General features: G+C 38.3%; 1 protein-coding gene across 31 annotated transcripts in view; it reads right to left on the reverse strand.

Annotated features, from left to right (window-relative positions):
- The window catches only part of LOC113069495 (transcription factor 7-like 2), an 86,005-nt gene that overhangs the window by 16,621 nt on the left and 45,470 nt on the right, over window positions 1-23,914 (reverse strand). Inside the window, exon 1 of one of the 31 annotated variants that reach the window (XM_026242618.1) lies at window positions 3,765-5,039. The exons of the other annotated variants lie outside the window; for them this stretch is intronic. Coding sequence (XP_026098403.1) covers window positions 3,765-3,887 — 123 coding nt within the window. The 5' untranslated portion in view covers window positions 3,888-5,039. Of the gene's footprint in view, window positions 1-3,764; window positions 5,040-23,914 lie in introns of those variants that run through there. 31 annotated transcript variants of the gene reach the window in all.

The raw sequence follows: 23,914 nt of genomic DNA on the forward strand, positions 1-23,914 counted from the left end.
AGTATCCATCCAGGGCCTCTAAAAGTGGAGAAATAGGCATAGAGAGAGGCCACTTTCAGCATTGGGGCGTTCCGCTCTGCCATACTCCCAATGAAAGATTAATGAACTGAACAGAGCTGCTTGGGGAAAGAAAAGGGGCTCTGGGGATGTTTTCAGGGCCCCTGAGAGCAGAAAACAGTGTGGAGACAGAAAGAGAAATGTGAAAAGGAAAGAGCAAGGCCACAGAGGAAAAACAACCTGCGATATAAGATATAAAAATACATTTTAAAAAGAAAGACCCATCATCAGAAAAACAGACGGGATGATGACAGCTGCCAAACACAGCTGACGACTGCTGCACACCCCTCCACCACGAGCTACCCCATAACCTCCCCCTCAGTAATGATGTGAAAGAATGTTGTCAATTCTCCTTGCGCTGAAAGGCTTTAGTAGCCATTTAAATGAGTTCTTTTGTCCAAGGCCTCTCCATTGAGGGACAGCTCCAAATGGCTGTCCACTGCGGCCACATTCACCCAGAGACAAGCCGAATGATTTACATCACAGTCACTGCGTCTAACAGAACGCCTTTCAAACGCCACACAGCAACACGAATAATAGTCGGGCATGCCGTTTATCAGGCTTCTAGGGAGAGCAGCACGCTGTTGCGGTTCGCCACAGTAGCGTTTCTGCCCGCTTCTTTACGTGAACGGATCAGAAAGACCCTAAGAAGAAAAAAGGAGGTCGACTGGAATAGCTAGAAAATGGAATTTCTTTAACTTTTATTCTTCACACTGGGAGAAACGCGCCTGCTAGAAAGACTACTTAAAACATGGACCTGCGTTTAGGCCTTATTTTAAAACACGCAAGCCCTTTTCTGTTTTTTTTTTGTCATAATGCCTTCTGAACAAGACACACAGTGGGACAAAAATAACATGGCGCAATGGATAATCACCGTACAAAAACTCATTCTTTAAACAAGTTCCCTTCTGAGTGCTATTCAAGTCCATTAAGTCTTGAGTCTTAAGAAAAGCTTCACAATAAATCTGGCTCTATTGACCCCGTTGCTATTGTACGATGGCGTTACCATGTTCTTCCAGACATAGCTAATTGTCTCTAGCAACTCAAGGGAGTGAAGAAGACCACCTACGTATGCGCCCGTGCATACCCGCAGACGACCGCATACTGTCGGACGCTAACAATCGCAGAATAAGCACTCTTTAAAACCCTACTTCTAAACAACTCATCTTGTTTAGAGACTGACACACGGAGGTCCAGCGAGACGCACAATAAACCCACACAAGGAACACAAAGGAAAAATGTGGGCGTCTTTTTCCCTATTATGTGCACAGAAAGCGGGCTGCTTCCTGTTTAATAGTTTGCCAATACCTCCCACCACAACCATCACAACTACACAGAGGAAAAAAGGCTAAAGGACTAATTCACATAACCAGGTAAATAATAATAATGATCATTTTTTAATAGAAAACTAGACGAAAACAGAAAAACAGCAGTTTGTAGATGTTTTGGACAATATAAATAAATATAAAATACTCTTAATATGTGTCAACAAATCTGTCAGTATAGCCATTGATTGTGTGACTAAATATGTAGACATACGTACCCTCCTCCAAACCAATGAGATTGACAGTTTGTGCTTGGGGTCGTGACCCCTAGTGGTGGTCTTACAAAAGCCTGGCCTGTTTTAATGAAGAGGCCATGGAGAGGCCTGTTTGTCTTAGAAGAGCATGTCACACTCATTTTGATGCAGCGTCTATCAAATCCTGTCCTTCACTCTCTCTTCCTCTCTCGTTTCAAACCAAGTTGTGTGCACACACACTCATACACACACACACACACACACATATGCACTCACCCTTTTGACATCTTCAGATAAGACTTCAGACTTTTTTTTTTTTTTTACTGATCACAAGGATAACTTTTTATAGTCACAAAATACACACTGTCAAATAAAAGAAAGAATATATCATGTTTTTTTTTATTAACAATTTGTAGCAAATTTTAATTAGTAGTAGTAGTAGTAGTGATACTTACATAAATATAATTATTTATATTTTTTGTAATTCAGTTATCGGTTTTCACAATACTCAAGGCCACTTTACAACAAAGTAGAAACCCGATTTTAAAAATATATAATTTCATAAAGACTGACGGAGGTTTTTTTAAGTGCTTAACATACTTAGAACAAAATTCCATAAATTATCGTTTGAATAAATGTTAATAATTCTAATGTAAAATGTTTAGCTAAAAACGTATGAGAATCCTTATATTTAGTTAATATTATACAAATAAAAAGCTTTTTAGATAATAAAATATTTAAAGATTGGATCGTGGTTATAAACATTTACATTTACTATATAAATGATATAGCAATAAATCATAATTTAAATAAATAATAATCATAATTACAATTTAAATTTACAATTTATTATGTATATGAACACTGATACAAAGTAAATCTTACATAAAAAAGGCAATATTTGGTTTTATTAGTGGTTAATTTGTGAGAGGCCTGTGGAAGAGATACAAGGAAAAAGAGGAAGACAGAGGGCCGGACACCAGCAGGAAAAAGCTGTTGGCGTTGCATTTCCGCTTGGTGGCATCTTGCAGAGCAATTTAAAGACAAAATGTGAAGGTTGCGACCTTGTGGCCCCTGAGGGCCCGTGCGCTTCTCTCTGCTTTACAGCATGATATGATGAGTTGTCACTCGAGCTTGTGGGCTCTAATGAGCTGTAGTGGGGCTGGGGTGGGGGGGACACGCAGGGGGTGTGACATCCTCATGATGGATAGAGGGGCTCTCAGGCCTGCGAAATTCCAGAGCAAGCAGAAAAAGCTGCCAAGGACTTGAACTCGAGAAGTGTACGTGCCAGTGGCTCGCATCCAAGCACAGTGGATACAATGCAGAAAACATCCGCGCTTGTTTATGTATGGGAATGTTCAAATGAGCAAGAAATAGATGCAGCCAAATGCCGTTCGGAAGAGAAAGCTCGAAATAAGCCAGAAGAACTTCAAAAGAATGTGGAACTATGATGATGTCACCGTCACTATAACAACCCTCATCCGCCCACCGCTCACACACAACTGGATACAAACAAAACAAACGCCTAACTTTGACACTCTATCAAAATATAAATAGCAACTTCCCTCCTCTGTTCTCAATACAGAAAAACTTTCATACAAAAGCAATTATGATAAAGAAAAATGTATATCTAATTTGTAAAAAAAAAAAAAAAATTAAGAAAACATGTAACATTGATTCTAATGAAATGGAAAACAACTAAAAAGTGCAGGATTATTTAATGAATAACTATTGATGCATTTAAACATCAAGTGAATGAAAGAATACTTTGTCAATTTTAAGCAATAGAGAAAAGTTTAATAACAAACAAACAAAATTTTCTTAAATGCAAATTTCTAATCTTAAACATCAAAGCCACAGGCTAAAAATAAGCACCAACAATACTTATGCTATATTCAATCTATTCATATATTATGACTTCACTTCCTTTCCAAACCCTTAACCCTGTCATCAGACATTTTTTTAACTAAATGCACAGGTTCAAATGCCATATCAATCTAACTCTTAGTTCTTCCTTATGAAACACACACACACACACACACACACACACAGTCAAAGATATCTTAAGATGACAGTGCATCCTTAACCACAGTCCTAGCACTGAGTATGTCTAAAAAAAGAAGAAAGACGATTTTAAAAAGGCCACAGGAGTGTGAAAACAGCGTGTGTATTAACGCTAAGCACTTACCCAGGCATTAAGACTGAATTGCCAGCAGCCAACCTGCTGTAGAAGAGCCAGCCCAGAGGCCAGAGAGCCAGTCTTTCCTCCCCTCTCCTCCAGCCCCAGTGAAAGGCCTTCTCTCGGGTACATGAGCAACTCCGTGGCCCTCCCCTGTCCTCCACCTCTCACTACCGCCAACGAATAAGAGTATTTCTCCTTTCTTCCCTCTCTTCTTGTTCTTTTTCAACCTTAGCTTCTCTCCCAAAACTGCTATTGTGTTTGAGCGGGCGCATGTGTGTGTCCCACACCAAAGAGTCGCACACACACAGAAGTTCACGTGCACGCCATTGTTCGCAAGGCCGCTTTTTTTTTTTTTTTGGAGTGGGTCTTTTGCGGATCACAGGGAGAGCTGCTTCTCAGGACGTCCGGCAAGGCCTGTCCTCCGCCAGCGGATAATCACTCATTTCTCCGTCGGGTTTTCCTTCAGCGGTCAGTCCAGTCTATCCAGCTGATACGTTTTTTTGTTTTTTTTAAAGATGAAGAGAAATCTCACTTGATAGTTATCAGAGCTGCAGAGATGTCTTCCCACAAGCAAAGAAACATGAAAAAACACTAGGAAAAAAAAGGCTTATTATTGTTGTGCATGTGTCTGTCCAAGTTTGCGTGTGTGTGTGTGTGTGTGTGTGGGTTCTGCAGTGCCTCCAGGATGCCCAAAGACGAACTAGCAGCTTGAAAAGCCTTGGCTACAACAAGGTAAAGCGAGCAAGGCAAGGGAAGAAGACAGAAAGAGAGAGAGAGAGCGAGAGAAAAGACAAGAGAAAACAACATTCACAAAGGGAGGGCAAGATCAGCAAAGTGTGGCAAGCAGTCACTTATCTGTGTGATTCTGACAGTCCCCTCTCGAAGCCCACCATCCGGGGGAGGACGGAGGAAAAGGGGAGAAAGGTATTTGTCTCTGTTTTGACATGGATGTGACATCAATGTGGGGTCTTGTTTCTATTGTTTTATTCCCTCTTTTTCTTTTTTAGGGGAATAAAGAAGCTCCTACGTTTAACTCTTCATGGTCTTGCCCCGACAAATCTACAAAAGGCCTTCGGTGCACCTACTCCACAGATCCTCTCTTTTATTTGTGTGTATTTTTACTTTACTTTGCCGTCTTGAAATCGTTTTTCTAAATACGAGTAGATGTCTGGATTCACATTCTTCACCAAAAAACAAGGAATTGCAATAAATAAATGGAAGAAGGAATGCTTATTAATAATAACCAGTTAAAAACTTTCAATCTGATCAAACGTTGCTTTATCACAACCTAAAAAAAGTGATATTTTCCTTTGTTTTTGTTTTATTTCAAATGTATTTTTTTTAATAAAGCCACAAATATCCAACTATTTAAAACCTTTACATTTTACATTTTTAAATACACTGGAAAAAAATCTAAAACCAGCTGTCATTACATCTGAAATTAATTAAAAAATTTAATTGTCTCATATATTTAAAAGAAACAAATATACCTAAATTTTATCTGAAACGGAGAAAGTGCCCTTGCTATTTTTCAGCACTTAAATGTTCCCTCCCTCTCTCTTTGCCGCTTTCCGGCCGCTGTCTTTCGGCCCTAAATACCAAACAAAACCCTGGGAATGTCCTCTACAGGATTCACACAAAAGCCAGCCTGACAAGTAAGAGCCCCGGCAACGTGGCAGCTAATTGCCTCCCCTCCCTCTATTCAGCCGGACCGCCACGCTCCCACGGCCCCCCTCTGACACACGTGCAATTTCTAAAGTAAACTAGCAGTTCGGCCGCCGCTGACCGGCAGCCTGCAAACACCCGCCACAATAATGACAACCAAAACGCAGGCATAAAAAAAAATCAAGGCAAGATTTACAGTCATTCTTACTATTTTTAAAAGGGAGAAAATAATGAGAAAAATAATTGTCATACTATTAAGAACATCCAATAAAAATGATTTGCACTAAATCAGCAAGGTAATTTCTAATTGTGAAAAGACCTCTGAAAATAATCTGTGAATTTACTTTGATCCCCCAAAAACTAAATTAATAATAAAACTATAATAAAAATAGATTTTATATATAAAAATAGATTTTTGTAATAGAAGTATTTCTTCCTTTGATATTACAATTATAAAATGTCTTTAAAATAGTCATTTTTAAAACGGATATAAAAAAAAAACAATGAGATATCTATCAATAATACACCTAATGATTTAAAAATGGTATACATAAATAGTAGTTATATGTATAAAAAAAACAAAAGACAATTATAAATAATATTTTGTATTTGTTTCAAAATCTCAGCATATTTGGTTTCAGTTTCTTTGAACATTACCTTTAACATTTAACAATATTGCATTTAATTGCACTGATAAATTATTAGTTTAAGAATCTAAATCATAATTGGCTTCTTTAAATATACTTGTTAAAATTCAAATAACAATTTAAATTTGAAAAATGTTTTGCTTTGCCAAAAAAAACAAAAAAACATGAGAGACTGTCAGACAATGAAATCAAACTCAAATCGTGTCAAGCTGTCACTTAACAACTTAAGTGATATAAATTGCTAAATGTCAGGCACATGCACACAAACAAAAAAAATATCCAAAAGCAGCTGCCAAAAAATAATAAAATCCCTCGACAAATCCAAATCGAAACAAGACGAATAATGTGACATGAAAATGTGAAATCTTACCATTTAAATAGGCTCTATATGGAATAGGGTCCTGATGCTGCTGGGTTCCTGGTTAAAACAAGCATGCTGGCACTCGCCATGACGCTTTGACTACAACAAGATGCACATCACTATGTCATCCACTAATCCACTGGAGGGCAGCACCACATCTACAGCAGCCCTCCAGCCCTGATTGCATGAGCCGATAACACTAAAATACCCAGAGACCCCAACCCACAGCCCGGACGATGGCAGCCGCTGCTGGCCACCTTCAGCAAGGTCCTAGGAGCCCAGACTGGCTGCTCTCCTCCAGCTATTCAACAAAATACGCCGGCTTAGTCCTTCTCTTACTCTGCAGGAAAGGAAAAGAGCCCTTCTTGCTCTCTCTCTCTTCTCCCTGCTCATCTTCATATCCTCTTTATTAAGCTCTTTTGAGTCCATCTCTTTTTCTTTCTTTTTTTGATAAGTTGAAAGGACAACAAAAAAAGGGAGAAAGAGCGCGAGGCTTTCCGTTCCTTCTCCTCTTTGCGCGGCTTGGCATACATAAAGGTACTCGAGGCTCTTCTATAGGAGTTGCCCTAACTTGGCTAAACTCAAGCAGCAGGGTGTCCCTCGTCATGTCAGTAATCCCCAATGCCACGCTCCTTTCACAGCGCCGGCGAAAATAAAACGCAAATATAAAAAAGGTGCAGAAGGAGCCAAAGAGCGAGTAATCCGATCCGACCGGAGAATCTAGCGGCGGCCACCACTCCAATCAACCCCGCGGTCCTGACTGTCGCGCACCGCAAACTATTTAGATGTGGAAAAACAAGCGACGGAAAACGCGTGGAAGCAGAAGGGAAAAAAATTAAAGATGGTTCTCACATTTATAAATTAAAGAGGTCTGTACTTGGCAGGGCACTGAGATTTTCGACTTGCAAGAGCATCTTTGGAGACGTCACACTGAAAAAAGTAAGTGCCGGAATTTAAAAGTGAAACACATTTTAAGGCAAAATTTATCACAACTGCTGAAACTGACAAAATTCGAAACGAGCTAGTTGCTTTTCTGGAAGACGAGCAATAGGAAAATTAAGCATGGCCAAGTGATGGCTTGAAGTGAGGTAGCCCACTCTTAAAGCCGTGATCCGACCAGACAGCAAACCACCGCTGTGAGCCTTTAAACCATAGCGGGAAAAAAACACTATTGATCTTCAAATGGCGATAATTGAAAAGATCAGAAAGATTAAACAAAAAGCAGAATGTGCTGACTTACCATGTTATGTTCCTCTTTCTGTTGCAACTTTTTGTAAAAAAAAAAAAAAAAAAAAAAAAGAGAAAAAGGAAAAATATTTGCTCAAAGATGCAGCATCGGAGGTGTCAAATTTGTGTGGCACCCTCTTGATCGTATTACTTCTGCAGTCCTGGCTTCCAATGTGTCTGAACTTTTTTTTTCTTTTCTCTTTTTTTTTTTTTTTTTTTACCTAGCCCCCTTTTTCTGCTTAAGACTTTAAAAGCCTTCAGCTCAGCAAACCAGCACAAATTATCTTGCCACCTTGCGCAGCTCTGATGCTTTGGCCGCTAACTTTAGAAAGCCCTTTACTACCGCATCAAAATTAGCATTGTCAAAGCAGTTAATGAATATTAATATTGTATTTGTCATTGGAGCTGGCCCGTTGCTGAACTCCAAGTCATCCATCAGGGACGAGATTAAGCACACAATTATTTCTGACTGACAGGGACCAAATCTGCTAGATGTTTTTTTTTCCCAACAATTTAAAGAAAAAGACACAATATCATCTTAAGGTGCCTCCCAGGGACAAGAGACCAGATTAATACACTTTTAATAAAGCAAGATTTCATCGTGCGTGTGCATACAAAGCAGAAAAAAAGCAGTGATCAGATTCATCATTTAAAATTTTATGTTTAGAGAGAAGCAATTTAACAAAACAACAGAACAAATATAAAACACCGAGCTCCAAATTTAAATAAAAAATATTCCCTTTTTCAGAATACATTTTTATGCATCATATAAAACCAGTTTTTTTTTTTTGATAAACTAAGCGATATAAAAACAACCAGGAGACCTCTATCAATTTTCAACAGAAATTCTAGCTCATCATTATTATTATAATTGAACAGCATGTTCTGCCGCTCTCCGCGGTGCAGAGCCGGCTGCTCCAGACCACACAGACAGCTGAATCTCAGCAGTGAATTCGGAAATAAAAACGGCTTAACACACACTGTCAGTAAAATACAACAAACATCAAAAGCCACCACCAAATATAAAGACAACAATTTTAGCAAAATGATTTTTTTCCCTTGAAATAATATAAATAAAAAGAACTGATCAAATGATTTGATCAAGATCATTCTTACCTTCAGTATTTAAATAAATCGTAACATTCCATTTAAAACAAATCTGTTCCTATTGTATGGTCCATCGTAAACAGCACAACCATGTACGAGACAAACTAAAATATAAGAATATGTTCTTTACAATCTGTAAGCAATTGTTATTCTAAGAAAATCTTTTTTTTTTTTTTTTTTGTTCTACGGACTCTCTTTACCAGCTTTAAAAAAGAAAGAAAAAAAGAAACAATGTCTTAAACTAGGATCACTTCTCAGTCACATTCTTTTCTCCCTCTTTATTCCTAAAAAAAAAAAAAAACTTTTGAATGGACTGTAAAATGACAGATGCAAGCATACAAATTTTGTCGGGCTAGTAAATTCAGTGTGGGTTCGGGTCAAGCTGTGGTGCGGCAGGCTACCGCTGCTCATCGGTCAGTCACCTAATACCATTAGCAACCCTTAGATGAACATTTTAAATTGGGCTTTTTTTCTGGAGTGCTGCCCTGACCCCGTAAAGCCAAGGGTGGTCCATACATCCACGTTTCTCCACCAAAAATAAGAAAAGCCGCTTAAGAACCATTTCAATTGTTGGACGTTTTCCTTTAATGTTCCAATTCCGCAGTGGCTGCGATCTGCGCATTATTTCCCCCCCTTTAATTTTATTTATTTTTCCTCTTTATTTAAACATTGCCAAGTTATTTATCAATGTCAACCGAAAATCTGAACATTTTATTTTTCCTTTTTAAGAATATTTTTATTTTGTTTATAATACATTGTATGTTCAATATCAAAAACTCACAAAAAAATCAATTCTATATTTATTTAATTGCATTTTAAAAATGTATACTATATATTTAGATTTTAAATTAATCCTTTCCTGTTAAAAATTGTAGAATCAAAAGGCAGATTTTTTTTCCTATCTGCTTCTTGTCAAATTAAAAATCTAAATGACCATTATTAAAAATAGAATAAATACAAAATAAATAAAACAGTTAGAATTATTAAAAACAGAACAAATATATCGAAGCAGTTTTATAGTTAACAGAAAACGAATGCAGTGTGTAGAGATTAAAAAAATGCAGCACTTGAAAATGCGATGTTTGCATGAATCGATGTCAAGTAGAGAAGAACGGGCAGAGATGAAAAGACGGCGTGCCTTAATGCGCATCGAGAGAGAGGGAGAAGAAGGTGCGATGCGCGCGCGTGTGTCTGTGTGAGCCATGAATAAGAGCGGCGAGACGCGGAGAGGGAGCCGCTGTGAGCCCGAGAGTGTCGACCCAGCACGATCACATCAGCACTGGTATCAAATTAACTCTCAGACTCTGAAACTTATTGATCTGCTATTAAGACACGGGTGAACTTGATGAAGTGAGGGCCGTAGGTGACGCGGTGGCTTCAAAGTCACACACAAGCCACATAAAACAACCTGCTTTGATCAAAGCAAGAGAGGGAGCTTCAGAGGAACCCCAGTTCCACTCGTCGCCGATCCGCTTATGCGGACCCCCAGTCCAGTGTGATCTTCAACCCACGTCTCCTCCAGAACAACCACCACTACTTAAACTAACATGTAAAATTATAGCTAAATGCACAGGGCTTTACGAAACGGGTCCACATGCCTACACACTCGGGTAAGAATAAACAGACACATGTAAATCTAACTGCATTAAAATTTAATTACAATAAGCAGTGTTGTCTACGGAAGCAAACACCACATGGGGGGAGGGGGGTATTAATGTAAATAATGCACCGGTAAAAACATTATTGTGTAATAAAATATGATCCCTTTGGCAAATCCTCACTTCTCACTTGCGCTCTGCTGATCACCGCTATGTTCGTGCCACTGGGTGGAGATAGCAGTTAATATTACCAATTCACTTGATAACGATTAGCATGCATTGACAAATAACGTAGGGAAAAGGGTCCTTTTAAGTCCTGTTTCGTGCACAAAAATATAGAACACATTTAAATTTCACTCTAGGCAACAGCGTCGATTTTATCTCTTCTTTTCCTCCTTTAAAGAATCTTACTTAATGGATTTCAATGAGCTTCTTTATAAACATAGGAGGAAAAAAAGGCTCAGGTTTGCGCACAAGTTACTGGCCTAGAGGGTTTGCCTAAAATAAATATTAAATATTAACAACTAAATTAATCATGGGAAGGACAGTGTTTGTACTCTGGCTCCAAATCTCAAGAGGAGCGTGCTTTGGCTCCGAATGCTAGCGCTAAACTATGACAAATAGGAGATATTTAAACATTTGCTGTGTGTTTCTCTTTCCTTCTCCGCGCTAATGTATTTAGTTAAAGGAGAAATCAAAGAGGGGGTGTTAAGCACTTCAGCAGGAGATGACAGCAGATTTAAACACAGCTTGGGAACATGACAGCTTGCACAGAGCAGAATGAAAATTCTAACAATTGGTTTGATGGCTCTTGTATTCATTTTTTTTTCACATTAATAAATATATGCATTTGTATAAAAAGAAAAAAAAACATGCATAAATCGGAAAAACCTAAGCCAAAATCAGTTAAACTGAGCCGCTTTATTTCAATATTCTGTAAATAAAGAATAAATTAAAAATGCTCATGTATAGTTTTTAATGGACTGCATGCTAAAAAAAACTGTAGTTATTTTCCATTCAAATCTGTTGTTCTGTTGCCATGAACCAATGTCAAACCATAGCCCTACTGCACATCTCGCTTTTCAAAAAAACACAATAAGAAATTCAGTGCGAAAAAATGCCTACAGCGCACATATCATTTTTAACCCACTTGCAATATCTAACTAAAAGTTATCACTTCCATTGTGACAAAAAGAAAAAATACATAAGAGGTTATGATGGGTGGAAGGAGAGGCAAGAGCAAAAGGAGAAGAAGAAGGGGAGGGGAAAAAAGCCCTGTGCCACAAGCATATATAAGAGAACTTTCACCAATTAGTGAGGAGAAACAGGAGAGGGAGCTGCCGCAGAGATGGTGCTCAAAGAGCCAGGCCTTGCGGCGAAGCTGTCATGTCGGCTGGATTGATCAACAGGCCTGCTATTTCTAATGGCATGTTGTCATGAAGCTGCAGCCATGGGGAGCCACCTGCCTCTCTCCTTGTAGACAGCAAAATATGTGTGTGTGTGTGTGCGGGAGAGGGTGAGCTGCAAAAAAAGAGAGAGGGGCTTATGGTGTTTGTGTCTGTCGTGGGGGTGGGAAGGGGGGGGGATTCCAACACCATACTTTTACTTCAACTAACAATTTGAGAAAAAAACTCCATACGTCCTCCCTGTTACTCCTCAACACCCTCCCCATCCCTTGGCTGTAGATATGACAGGTGCCCTACTGCTCTTTTCTTAGCATCCAGACCGCAACACAAAGCCTAGGCTATGGCAATACGACGAACGTTCAGAAACAATAAATTTAACGCAACCATTTTCTATGTGGAAAACGTATATGTGGTCTTTTGAAAGGATGCTTTTATGATCAACATCTTTGACGTGACAAGTTAACAAAAGGCTTATATATTGCTAATTATCTAAATGTCAAAATAGCTAGCTAATATGCTAATCAGATAAATCACAAAACCAAAAAGTGACGCTTTCGAACACGAAACGCTTTCGAAAACGAGCAAGGATGTTTCATGCTTCTGTGGACACAAACAAGTAGCCGTCCTTCATTTCGACTCTCCACAGGCGCAGAAGTGCTGCCTCGCTAACGATGAGAAGTCAAATAAAAGTTACAGAAGTTTCGAGTTCAAGGTAGCGCTAGCCATTTTGAGTGTATGTCACGTACAGGTAACCTTTTTATCGGGTCCGCCTCTGGTCTCATCAGTCGATGAAATTCTCTGCCCGCGGCGGTGGCTTAGCCGAGGGACACCAACCAATAGAAAAATATTTCATTGTGTTAGCATTTCAAATGCCGAGTGGAGCACGGGGGGCGAGGGGGGCCGGGAGAAGCGCTAACCGATCTTTGCCAGTGGAATTAATTGTCTATTCCGAGAATAATGTCCCTTACTGTGGGTCCTTGGAGGGCAGAACACTAGCAGAGTCTACGATTTTATTTTTTTGTTCGGTGTCTTCAAAAAAGGACCGCTTGGGGGTACTGGCCGCATTAGGGTTTTAGCTCATTCCCCTAAAGGGCGGGGAAACAAAATAATCAGAGCCAGTGAACCGAACTCAGCTAATCTGCACCCTAATTAAAAACACAGAACCCCATTACACCTGGCCATATTGCCAACTGAAGAAAAAAAATGAAATTAAAGCGAACCACTTTTGTAATTTTTCGTGCGCATGTGAAATTCAGATGATAAACAGAAAATGTCAAAACCGTGCATGCAAACGTCACGAACAATGGATTTCATTCGGCTTGTGGCCAGCGTTCGATAAATGGCTAAAGATGGAGTGACCGTAGTGGTGCTTCAATCCTTTTATTCAAGGGGATTTGAATTTAAGCTCTTTTCCACATCGGCCAAGCATATGCATTGACCCTAACTGATATCTGTGCATCTCTTAGACATATCTTTATCTAGTGTTTTTTTAAAGCCCCGTGCCTTTTCAAACTCAAAACAGCATTAAGAATAAGTATTGTCTGGAGTGGGAGGGTTTCCCTGGGAGACAGTTCCTTCGAATTGTTGGGCCTGGTTCGAGGAAGGAGCCTACAGGATACACAGCTACTTATGCACACAAGTCAGATGCTCGGAGTGGAGAGAGATAAACAAAACAAACCACAAAAGAAGAAGAAAAAAAACAACGTGAAAGAGAATAGCCATCCCAAATGTTCTATCTTTCCACACCGGGTTTTGGCGGGTGTTGATTTCATCCCATCCGAAGATGTATGGGCGATGCAGCAAGGCCCTATTATACGGCTTTCCTTTGCTCATTGTGAATTCCGTCAACGAAGTCAATCTTATTAACTTCCGCGCTGGTTCACACATGACATTTTCTTCAATTTTCTCGCCGACATCAAAAACATCAATTAGCAGCTCGAAAATAGGAAGGAGCGAATGACAGAGTACGATAACACAGACTTATTTGAAGCTAAGAGTAAATCTATTCTCCGGTTTCTGAATGTGTTCATTACAATTTTCAAAGGAGACCTCCAAATAGCAAAGAAATTAAATTTATCTCCCAGAAATGTCCAGATTTTTTTTCTTTTTTTTTTGTAATCCTGTGTCTGTTTCCCGCACTCGACGGGTGACACAAAAGCATAATGGTGTTGCATTCTCGCTCTCTCATTATAACAGATCACAATGCAGAACATACGAATAAAACGTTTTCCTGATAAAAAAAAAAATACAACAAATAGCAAAGATGCAATAAATAACATTATATACAAAGTTTATATATATATATATATATATATATATATATATATATATATATATATATATATATATATATATATATATATATATATATATATATATATTCCTGCTCTTTCTGTCATACTATCGATCAGTTTCCTGTTATTCCTTTGTATCTCAAAATTCAAAGAAACACGATCCTGCGCATTAATAAATTGAGCTTTCCGTCCTTTTATTTTGTCCCTGTAAATAAAAAGCATGTAACTCAATAAACTTCTGATAGTAACCTTTAAGTAAAAGGTTATTTTTGCTGATAGCCAAACATTATTACACCGCTTCCCTATGCTTATGTTACATCTCCAAGGGGGTGAACACAAGCAACTTCAGTGGCCCATGAAAAACACTCTGGTGGAGTGCATCTGAGAGGAGAAGTAGGATCACATTCCTCCAGCCCATTGATTTCTGATCTTTTGACATTATTTAGCTGCTTCCTATATTCTAGGCTGTCTGTTTTTTTCCACTTGGTGAAAGACAGCGATGTCCAAACAAGCGACGGCTGGGATATCTACTATCTGTCAAAGAACTGGGCTCTTCCCGGCACTGCAACAGTGGAGAATACTGACACAGTACCGAGAATCGCCGGGATGAAAATATCACTCTTTATAATGGGGCCTAATCAGATTTCGGATGCCATTTGCCTTCTAGCGAACGCTGGATGGGTGTCGTGGAGCTGCGGCGGTGTAACCTATACACGTCCCGTGCACGTCTGTGCTCCCTGTCCGTCTGCCCCTCAGAGCGGAGTATTACGAAGGTTACATTTATCAAATGACTGATAACCAAAGGGGATCAGTGAGAAGATCTTTCAAAGGGAGCGCTGAAATGAAATGTAAAGAGTATTTTGACCTCCGACTCGGAAAGAAAATGTTTTCTTAACAATAAACACTTGAGATTAGCAATGGCTTTCCCTCACAAAAACTGCTCTTATTCTACTGACATGCTGAAACACACAACACACACACATTCACAAAAACAAACCTTACATTAAAAATCTTCAAATTTGTCATTAACCCATTAAATAATTCACTTTAATAACGAGTACTAAATAAGCACCTGATTTTGTTCAGACCACCGGCCTGGCTTTAAAAATGATTAGCCCTACATCTAAATAATCAAAATAGTGACAGTAATGTCCTTCAGTCTGACACTAATGGACTTTCAATGAGGTAAAAAAAAAGGGAATTGAGGGACCAAGGAACGCCTTTCTCTGCAGTCCTGATGAGTTTTCAGCGAGGTCTGTGAGGGCAGTGACCCCTGTCTAATTCAGCTAAACCAACAAAATGTGCAGTTGTGGTCTATAAATAAGACAGCTTATTCAACATATCATTAAAAAAACATATTTTATACATTATTGCAATGGGAATGTTCATGTATCAAAGCACAGAAAGCATTTTTCCTTTAAATTCCCAGTGATTTCATAAGGATGTGCCCCAAGTTAATACAATCAGCCATTCTCCTATGAACTAAACATTTAGCCACGGTACAATATGTATGCTGTAAATAACATCCTGTCTGGGCATCCTATTCTAACATATTGATTACTTATCCCTTGGCTAATTTAACCTTAAAAATCTGCTCTTCTTCCTTCTACCATTACTTTTCTAAAAACTAATTTTTTAGTTAATTTTAGCACAATCATGTCACTTTAGTCCTACCCTTTGCATCTACCTTTCCAATTACTTTTAGAGTTTGGGATTTACAAATTTGCTTTCATGTCATATGTTGGCAGATAAGTCTCCAGCTCGTGGCCATGAAAGCAGCTTTTTAATGAGCTGCGCTGAGGTTAATTGGTTCGCTAAGATCCCCAAGTCATGTGTCTCAATATGAAATTAAGCCATTTCCTGGAGTTTCTCTGACTTATTTAATTAAAAACACTTCAGCCCAATTTTAATTTCCCACAGTATACAGAGTACACTTGTGGTACATTTGGATTGGGACCTTTTTTTCTCTCCTTTCTTTTGAATAAGCATTTTATTCATCAAGGGTAATTAATTTGGAGTGTGCAGCATGTACGATTAGCATGAGGATATTCTCTCTGCCAATACAATGCAATTCCACACTGTTATTTGTTATTTTCAACAGGAAAAGTCATTTTTCATTTAAATGACAAATTTTCTGTCATTTTTTCCCTGTTCAACATTGTTAAATTTCTATTTTTTCCAACACATAACTGCACAAAATCAGTGAGTTTAACAGCGAAATATGACTAATTATTATAAACCTATAAACCTATAATAATACTAAAAACATATAATTATAACATTAATACTAAAAATAATAATCCCTTATATAGTCTTAAAATGTTCAACATATAATAATTGTTTGTATTATTATTATTATTATTATTATTATGATATAAAATGATATTATATTATTATATAAAACTATGAACTAAAATAATTAGTTTAATTTCTCAACATTATTAATATAATAATAATAATAATAATAATAATAATAATAATAATAATAATAATTTGCTGAATAATTATTATTTTTGGAAAAGGAATGGCCCGTAATTAAAAATAAAATAATAATAATAATAATCTGCACCAGGACCCATCAAATTCTTATTACGGCATCAGTATAATTCACTTATTATTAGGAGAGACATGAGGTGAATCTGCCTGTATAAGAGTTGCCGTAATTAACAGTAGGGTGAAAGTGTTAAGGTTATCCTCTCGCTGATATGGTTCAATCCTCCTGACAGAGTAATTACGGGGATGTTCAATACCCAACCATTACACTAAAAACTAATTCAATCCATCTTCATTTCCTCAGCTCCACCCCTCTGATTGATGGATAGTCATCATTAGTGGGTGACAAAACACTGAGTTCAACGTGCAGAAGCAAATGTGATAATTCCTGAGTCAATGGAGGATGCGATCACACACACACACAAACACCTGCCCAGCTTATATATTACAGCGATAGTCTGGACAAGGAGGCTGAACACAGGGAGAGTTATGGGTCACTGACCATGGAGCAACCTGGGAGAGAACATACACATACACACACACACTTACTCTCACACACATGCACGCACGCACACAAAAAGAGCTGTGTGACCAGTCATAAACACACACATTGCTTGCTCACAGAGGACTCCTCACTCACACACACACACTCCTCCAGACCTTTTTATAGCTGCATAGACTGTTTAAATCAAGAAGACACCCCCTCACACACACATGCACGTACAAACTCTGAGCAGTCTCATATACATCGCTTTCAAACACTAACCACAAACCACTGATTAACGGAGACTTGTCTGCTTCACTATATTTTAAGTCTATAGCTGTATTCTGACCCAGCCGGGTCATATATCTTAATTATGTGTTCTGTTTTTTTCCCTCCACAGGGAAGGCACAGTCTGTATAAGGCCTTAAATGAAAGCCTTGCAAACTTCATGGTCTGTGTTTGCCGACAACATTTGAGATTACACACCTCGCTTTGAGCTTCAAGAAAGTTATTTATGTGCCGCCACGGTAACCAAATGAAATTGCATTCAACATGTAACAAAGTTCCTGAACCAGTCCAACATTGGCTGGACAAACTGGTAGTCCCGCCCTCAAACTCACACCATTGGATGAGCCAGTGTAGCTTTAAAGGGATAGTTTACCAAAAAACGAACACCATTTACCCTCATATCATTCCAAACCTGTATGATGTTCTCTCTTCTGAAAAACACAAAAGAAGATATTCTGAAAAATGTCTCAGAAGTTTTTCCGTCAATGCAAAAATGAAAGTAAATGGGGTCCAGTGTTGATTTTGGACCCCTCTGACTTTCATTGTAAGGAGAAGAACAGTTGAAACAGTTTTCAAAATATATATTTTTTGTGAACGAACATCGTAATGGTTTGTAATGACATGAGTGTCAGTAAATCTTTGTGACAAATACCCCTTTACCACAATAGTCTCATCAGCGTCTGGCGACTCCTAATTATCTCCATCTCAGAGAAATGAATATGCATTTCATACGGGCAGATGGAGGCTTTGTCCACATGAAAATCTGGGAAATCTTGATAACAGACGGCGTACACTTAGCGACGGCATGTTGTCGGCGGGGTGCGACGGCCAAGCGGCACGGCCGATCGAACCACTAAAGGAACATGGCACTCTCACAGTGATTATCCCACTCTCCTCTGGCTCCTGGTTTCGGGGTCAGTGGTGCTGCTGAAACACGGCTGGCCTTGCCATTTCAATGATTGAATTTAGTCTGGATCCCTCAATCGATTGTGTGCAGTGACCCCTGAGAGCCCCCCACGAGAACGGCCCACCGCACCTCACGCATGGCCTGGAAGAGAGCATCTGTACGCAAACACACAAAAACACTCACAGCTTCAACTACTGAGATCACTTACAGACTTATATACACTCATGTCAATTACTAAAAGAACTAGGTAGGAACTGAGATGAGAAGGTACTAACTAAAAAAATAATAATGTTGCTTCTCCAACACTTCTAGGGACTATAGTCTTAAAACAGACAAGTATTTCAGCAGCTGGCAAAGCACACATCAACACCCTCCTTGAATGTTCCTGGCAGGCGGTATTTAACCGCAGAGGGCTGAACCGGGTTCACCAATGGTTGATTTCTCGCTTGTTGACACACCAGTAGAGCGAGTACATGCAAAGGAAATGTGTGAATCACTTTAGACCTGTGTGTTCTTGTTCTGCTGGCTGGATGCAAAGGAAGAATATAATCCTCGTCCTCTAGTAGCAGTGGCACTCGGCAAGTCTAAACTCATTGAGCGCCACAAACAAACACTCTCTGGTCTCATGCTGCACGTTACACACGCATATGGCAAGATGGAGGAACGCTGTGGCGAATGCAGAATGCCGGCCTCCAGACCCTGCAGTTTGTTTAGTAACACTTGAGCTTATGACACACAAAGGGTGCAATTAAGTCCAATTAGAGTCTGTGGTTTTTATTAACAGCTACAAGCTGGCCAGGCTCCGGGGCCAGTGAGCTTAGCACACACACACACACACAGAGAGAGAGAGAGAAGTAGATTTCAGCACTGCTAAATCAAACCAATTCAGACACAATAAAAACAATAAATTATGTCTTACTTCATATATACAATAAATGTAATAGAAGGAGATAGCTACATATTGTACAATACCAGAAAAAAGTATACATGAAAAGTCAGAGATGAATGGCATGCAATATTATCAGACAGGAGAAGATCATAAGGTAAAAGAGGTTAAAAAAAAAAAACAAAAAAAAACATCTTCATTGTATTGTGATATTTTAAGCAAGTAAAACATTGTAAGCTACAAGTTTTGAATAACCACTAAATATAAATAACTCATGTGAAATATAAATTTATAATTAATTAAATAAAACTATAATATGCAGTATATATCACGTATATTGTGTGTGTGTGTGTGTGCGTGTGTGTGTGTGTGTGTGTGTGTATGTGTGTGTGTGTGTGTGTATATATATTATAATGATCATTACACATAATACAGACAGACAGATATACAGACGGAAAGACAGACAGATGGATATACAGATGGATGGATGGATGGATAGATGGATAGATAGATTTAAAAATGTAAAATAATAATTGAGATAATATTGAGACACTATGATTGCCCATCATTGTTTTGTGAGAGTGACCGGTCAAGGGCTCAGATGACCTCACACACCCCAGTGATGTCACCAGGGTAAGCTTGAGATCCCCATATAAAGGGACGGAGTGAAAGAAAGGGAAGCGAATGGAAAAGTTAGAGGTCACTGCACGCAGGACTTTACTTGTGCAATGCGAGATAAGTACTCTGAGCTCTCCTCTGGCTAGATACTGCAGGGCACAAGACCCTTTCAGTGCTGAATACGTAAATCTGATCAATATCGCCACCGAGATCCCTTATGAAAAACAGCTCAACCCCAATTCAACTTTGCCGATAAAGAGAGAATGAAATAAACCAAAGGAAACACCCAAAACACCAATAGCACGTCTCTGCCTTTTGGTGAAAATGGCAGGGGTAGATGTCACAAAGCATTCTGGGGTTTCAGTCATGTGACCTTGCGCTGGGGATACTTGGGCGTACAGCTGTGATGGAACAAACAACAAGCACATCCTTCGGCATTCATTAGCGCATCAAAAACCAGCCCTGTATCAATCTGTCGTTCGCAGGGAGCGGTGAGAGAGCGAAGCTTTTCCTCTTTGTGTTCCTGTTATTGGGCTGTTAGCTGATCGCTATCACCCTCCTCTTCTCCGCACTCCGCTTGGACCCGTTACAAAAAGACGGGTGTCTTTTTCCCCCCTTTCTGTAAGGAAACCGTCTCCTTAATGGCTTTCAAAACAGGAAGCACAACAATAAAAGTGAAAAGTGAGAATGCTCGCTGCAGACAGCTTTTCCCTTTTGCAGCGCGACGGCATGCATCCCGCTCTCTGGCGTATACACACACACTCACACAAACACACCAGCATACACTGTTACACTGAAACACTGACCTTCAGACATTCATTCAGTTTAGTGTGATTCTCTAATGTAATGTCTGAGTGCTACAAAAATAACAAATTCCCCCCTAGTGGTTAAATCATCAAAGGGATAGAAACGCAAATTGTCATTTACTCAGTTTTTTACCCAAAGAAAACAAAAAGAGTTATCTAGAAAAATGGCCACACTGCTCTTTTCCTCACAATACAAATTAATGGAGACTAAAAAAAAGTAGCTTGTCCAACCTTCTATTGTTGTGAACAAATAATCATCAGGAATCATTGGATTCATCTATAGAGAATTTACATTAAATTTATACATTGTACAAATATTACCGACAAATAATAGACTCAAGACTTAGAAGACATATGCAAATCACAGAATGATGTATATATATATTTTTATGAAAGAAGTCTCTTATGCTCAATAAGGCAGCATTTATTTGATCAAGACTTTAATATTGTGAAATATTCTATTATTACAGTTTTCAAATATTTTTTTTATTTTTTATTTCAAAGTGTGAGCACTGCGTGCGCTCAGGCGCTGCTCCTCCCAGCGCCATCAAAATAAAAGTCCCGCTTTCAAACACATCGGCCGAACAGAAAAACTTATCGCCAATGCTGATATTTGAAAAATGCCATGTGTATGTGTGTGGGTATATATATATATATATATATATATATATATATATATATATATATATATATATATATATATATATATATATATATATATATATATATATATATATATATATATATACACACACATATATATATATATATATATATATACATATATATATATATACTTTGATCAATAAAAACAAAAACATTCATTTGAAATTTTTAAATAACAATATAAATGTTTATTATAATGCTTTTTTATTATGTGTGTGTGTATGTGTAAAGACCTCTAACTAGCTTGCTCTATTCTTTTATTTTTTATTCTGTTTTCTTTTTATTTATTATATTATTTAAAATCCCATGCTATGTGTACTGTGTTAACCTAACTGAGACTTGTTATAGCACTTATATATCATTGCTCTTTTTGTTGTTTTTGATTGCTTCCACTGTCTTCATCTTTAAGTCGCTTTGGATAAAAGTGTCTGCTAAATGAATAAATGTAAATGTAAATGTTTACTACCACTTTTAATCAATTTAATGCATGCTTGCTGAGTAAAGTTTTTTTTTTTTATGAAAAGCCACAAAAAATCCTGTCTGCCATTTAAGATTAAGTTTTTATATAACATTCCAAACAACTTCATTACAACACAAAGTCAGCGTCTAACTTCCTCTGGCTTTAGAGCAGCCATCCTTACAGCAGATCCCTGACCCAAACCTCTGAAACCGTAACCCATCTGAGACCTTCAACATGCCACAAGAAATGCTTTTAAGTTCAGCGGCACAAAAAGCTCTGCGAGACAGCTACATGCACTTTCTCACAGCTGGATAAAACAAACCTTAACAGCACAACTACACCTCACCAAAGAGCTTGGTTTTTTCTTTACACCCTCAAACGTATTGTGTTGTCTCTAGGTACCAGGAACCCATCTATCATTTCAGTCTAAAAACAGAATCTGCATCACCCTCTTCAGTGCCAGTGAATTGATTTCTCCCAGTCGAGGCCTTTCCCAGTGTGGACCGCATCCGCAACAGTGTCATCTTTACCGCCAGTCCTCTTTTAACTGGCTTTTACTCTAGTGGCAGAATGTACAAACGATGAAGGCGGAGGGGAAGAAAGAAACAGAAAAACTGATACATGCGCTCCAAAGTTTCGTCTATTGATTTCTTTTTGATGCACAGCCGAAAAAAAGGGAAGGAGTTCAAAGCTGAGGAGATCTTTTTTTGATCACCACTAGAATAGCTGTGTTGGAAGCAGCGGTGCTAGACGGAAAGTATCAGTGCGGATTCCTTTGTTCTGGATGAAGCCCCGTGGCAAGGACCCTGACCTGGTGAGGCCAACGTGGTCTTTAGTGAGACGCAACATTAACACACGCTGAGGGGTAATCATGAAATTCATGTCACCCTGCTGGACACAGAGAATATGTTTGGCTACTGCACTGTGGTTAACCGCAGACAACTTCTTACAGCCACACATTCAGAAACTAAAGAGAAAAAGAGCTGGAAATCAAGACAAAAAAACTAAAAAACATTTTATTTAAAATTCCATTCCATTTGAAAAATCTATTTTCTTCATGTTCAGTTCTTTTAACAGTTCTTGAACACCTGCATTTTTTTATTGATACATACAGAACACTATACTAAAATAACTTATAAATACACTATATAAATCTAGGTTATCGAAAAATGTATAAAAAAAATAAAACTAAAAATTAGTGGTCGACCACTCTTTTTTTTTTTGACAACCGATGCCTATATCACGGAAAGCAGGGGGCTTATAGCCGATATGAAGCTGATATAATGTTTTACATTATTAATATTTAAGAAATTTGAAATCATTTGACAATGGATTAAAAAAAAATTTGTGTAAAATGAAAATACTTACAATTTAGATGACAAAGTATTTTCATGAATGAATAAATATTTAATACAAATATAATAAAAAAAATATCGGCTGTGGCGATATATTGGTCGACAACTACTAAAAATGAAATGCAGTCATTAAAAAGCTAAAAGTAAATTTATGTATTGCAGCACTACTGTGTCCAAAATGAAAAACTTAATGATTTAAGATTGGCTAAAGATCAAATTTAACAGTATTATCAAGTTATTAGTGATTTTAAGAATTAACTGAGCATTAGATGATAACAAAGGTAATCTAAATCTAAAAATAGGCATGTGCAATCCTTCTGCAATATCTATATAAGTTCTAAAAAAAAAAGTTATTGAATATCGGCTAATAATCAAAGTGGTCCCCATATGCAACCTTCACGCTTCATTAAACGTACTATTAGAACCAAAGAAACCAGAATCAGAATTCCTATCCTTGGTCAGGAAGAGAGACACAGAGGATGCTAAAGCGAAGGTAGAGGATGTGGAGTGAGAGAAAAGCAGAGGTGAAAAGAGAATGACAGGTGATGGAAAAGGGCAGAGGACAGAAGCAGAGAGAAAAGGAAGATGGCAGTTTACCCTGTGATGTGTGGGATGGAATCAGGCTGTCAATAATAGATGCTGCTGACCATATGATAAACGGACAGGTAGCACCTACTAAAGGTGCTTTCTGCTCCACCGGATCCTGGCTCTCTGTGATATGCAGCTGTGTCCACTGGGGGCTACAATTAGACCATCAAAACCATTCCAGCCAGGAATCGGCACTCATCTCCAGAGCCTGTCCTCCAAAGAGACGGCCAACTTGTAGATCTGGGGGTGGTAGTCTTTGATGTGCCGTGCATGGAAGAAGCCTCTCTTTTTACTCATATT

This window comes from Carassius auratus, unplaced genomic scaffold (assembly GCF_003368295.1).
Source record: "Carassius auratus strain Wakin unplaced genomic scaffold, ASM336829v1 scaf_tig00001679, whole genome shotgun sequence".
Lineage (NCBI taxonomy): Eukaryota > Metazoa > Chordata > Actinopteri > Cypriniformes > Cyprinidae > Carassius > Carassius auratus.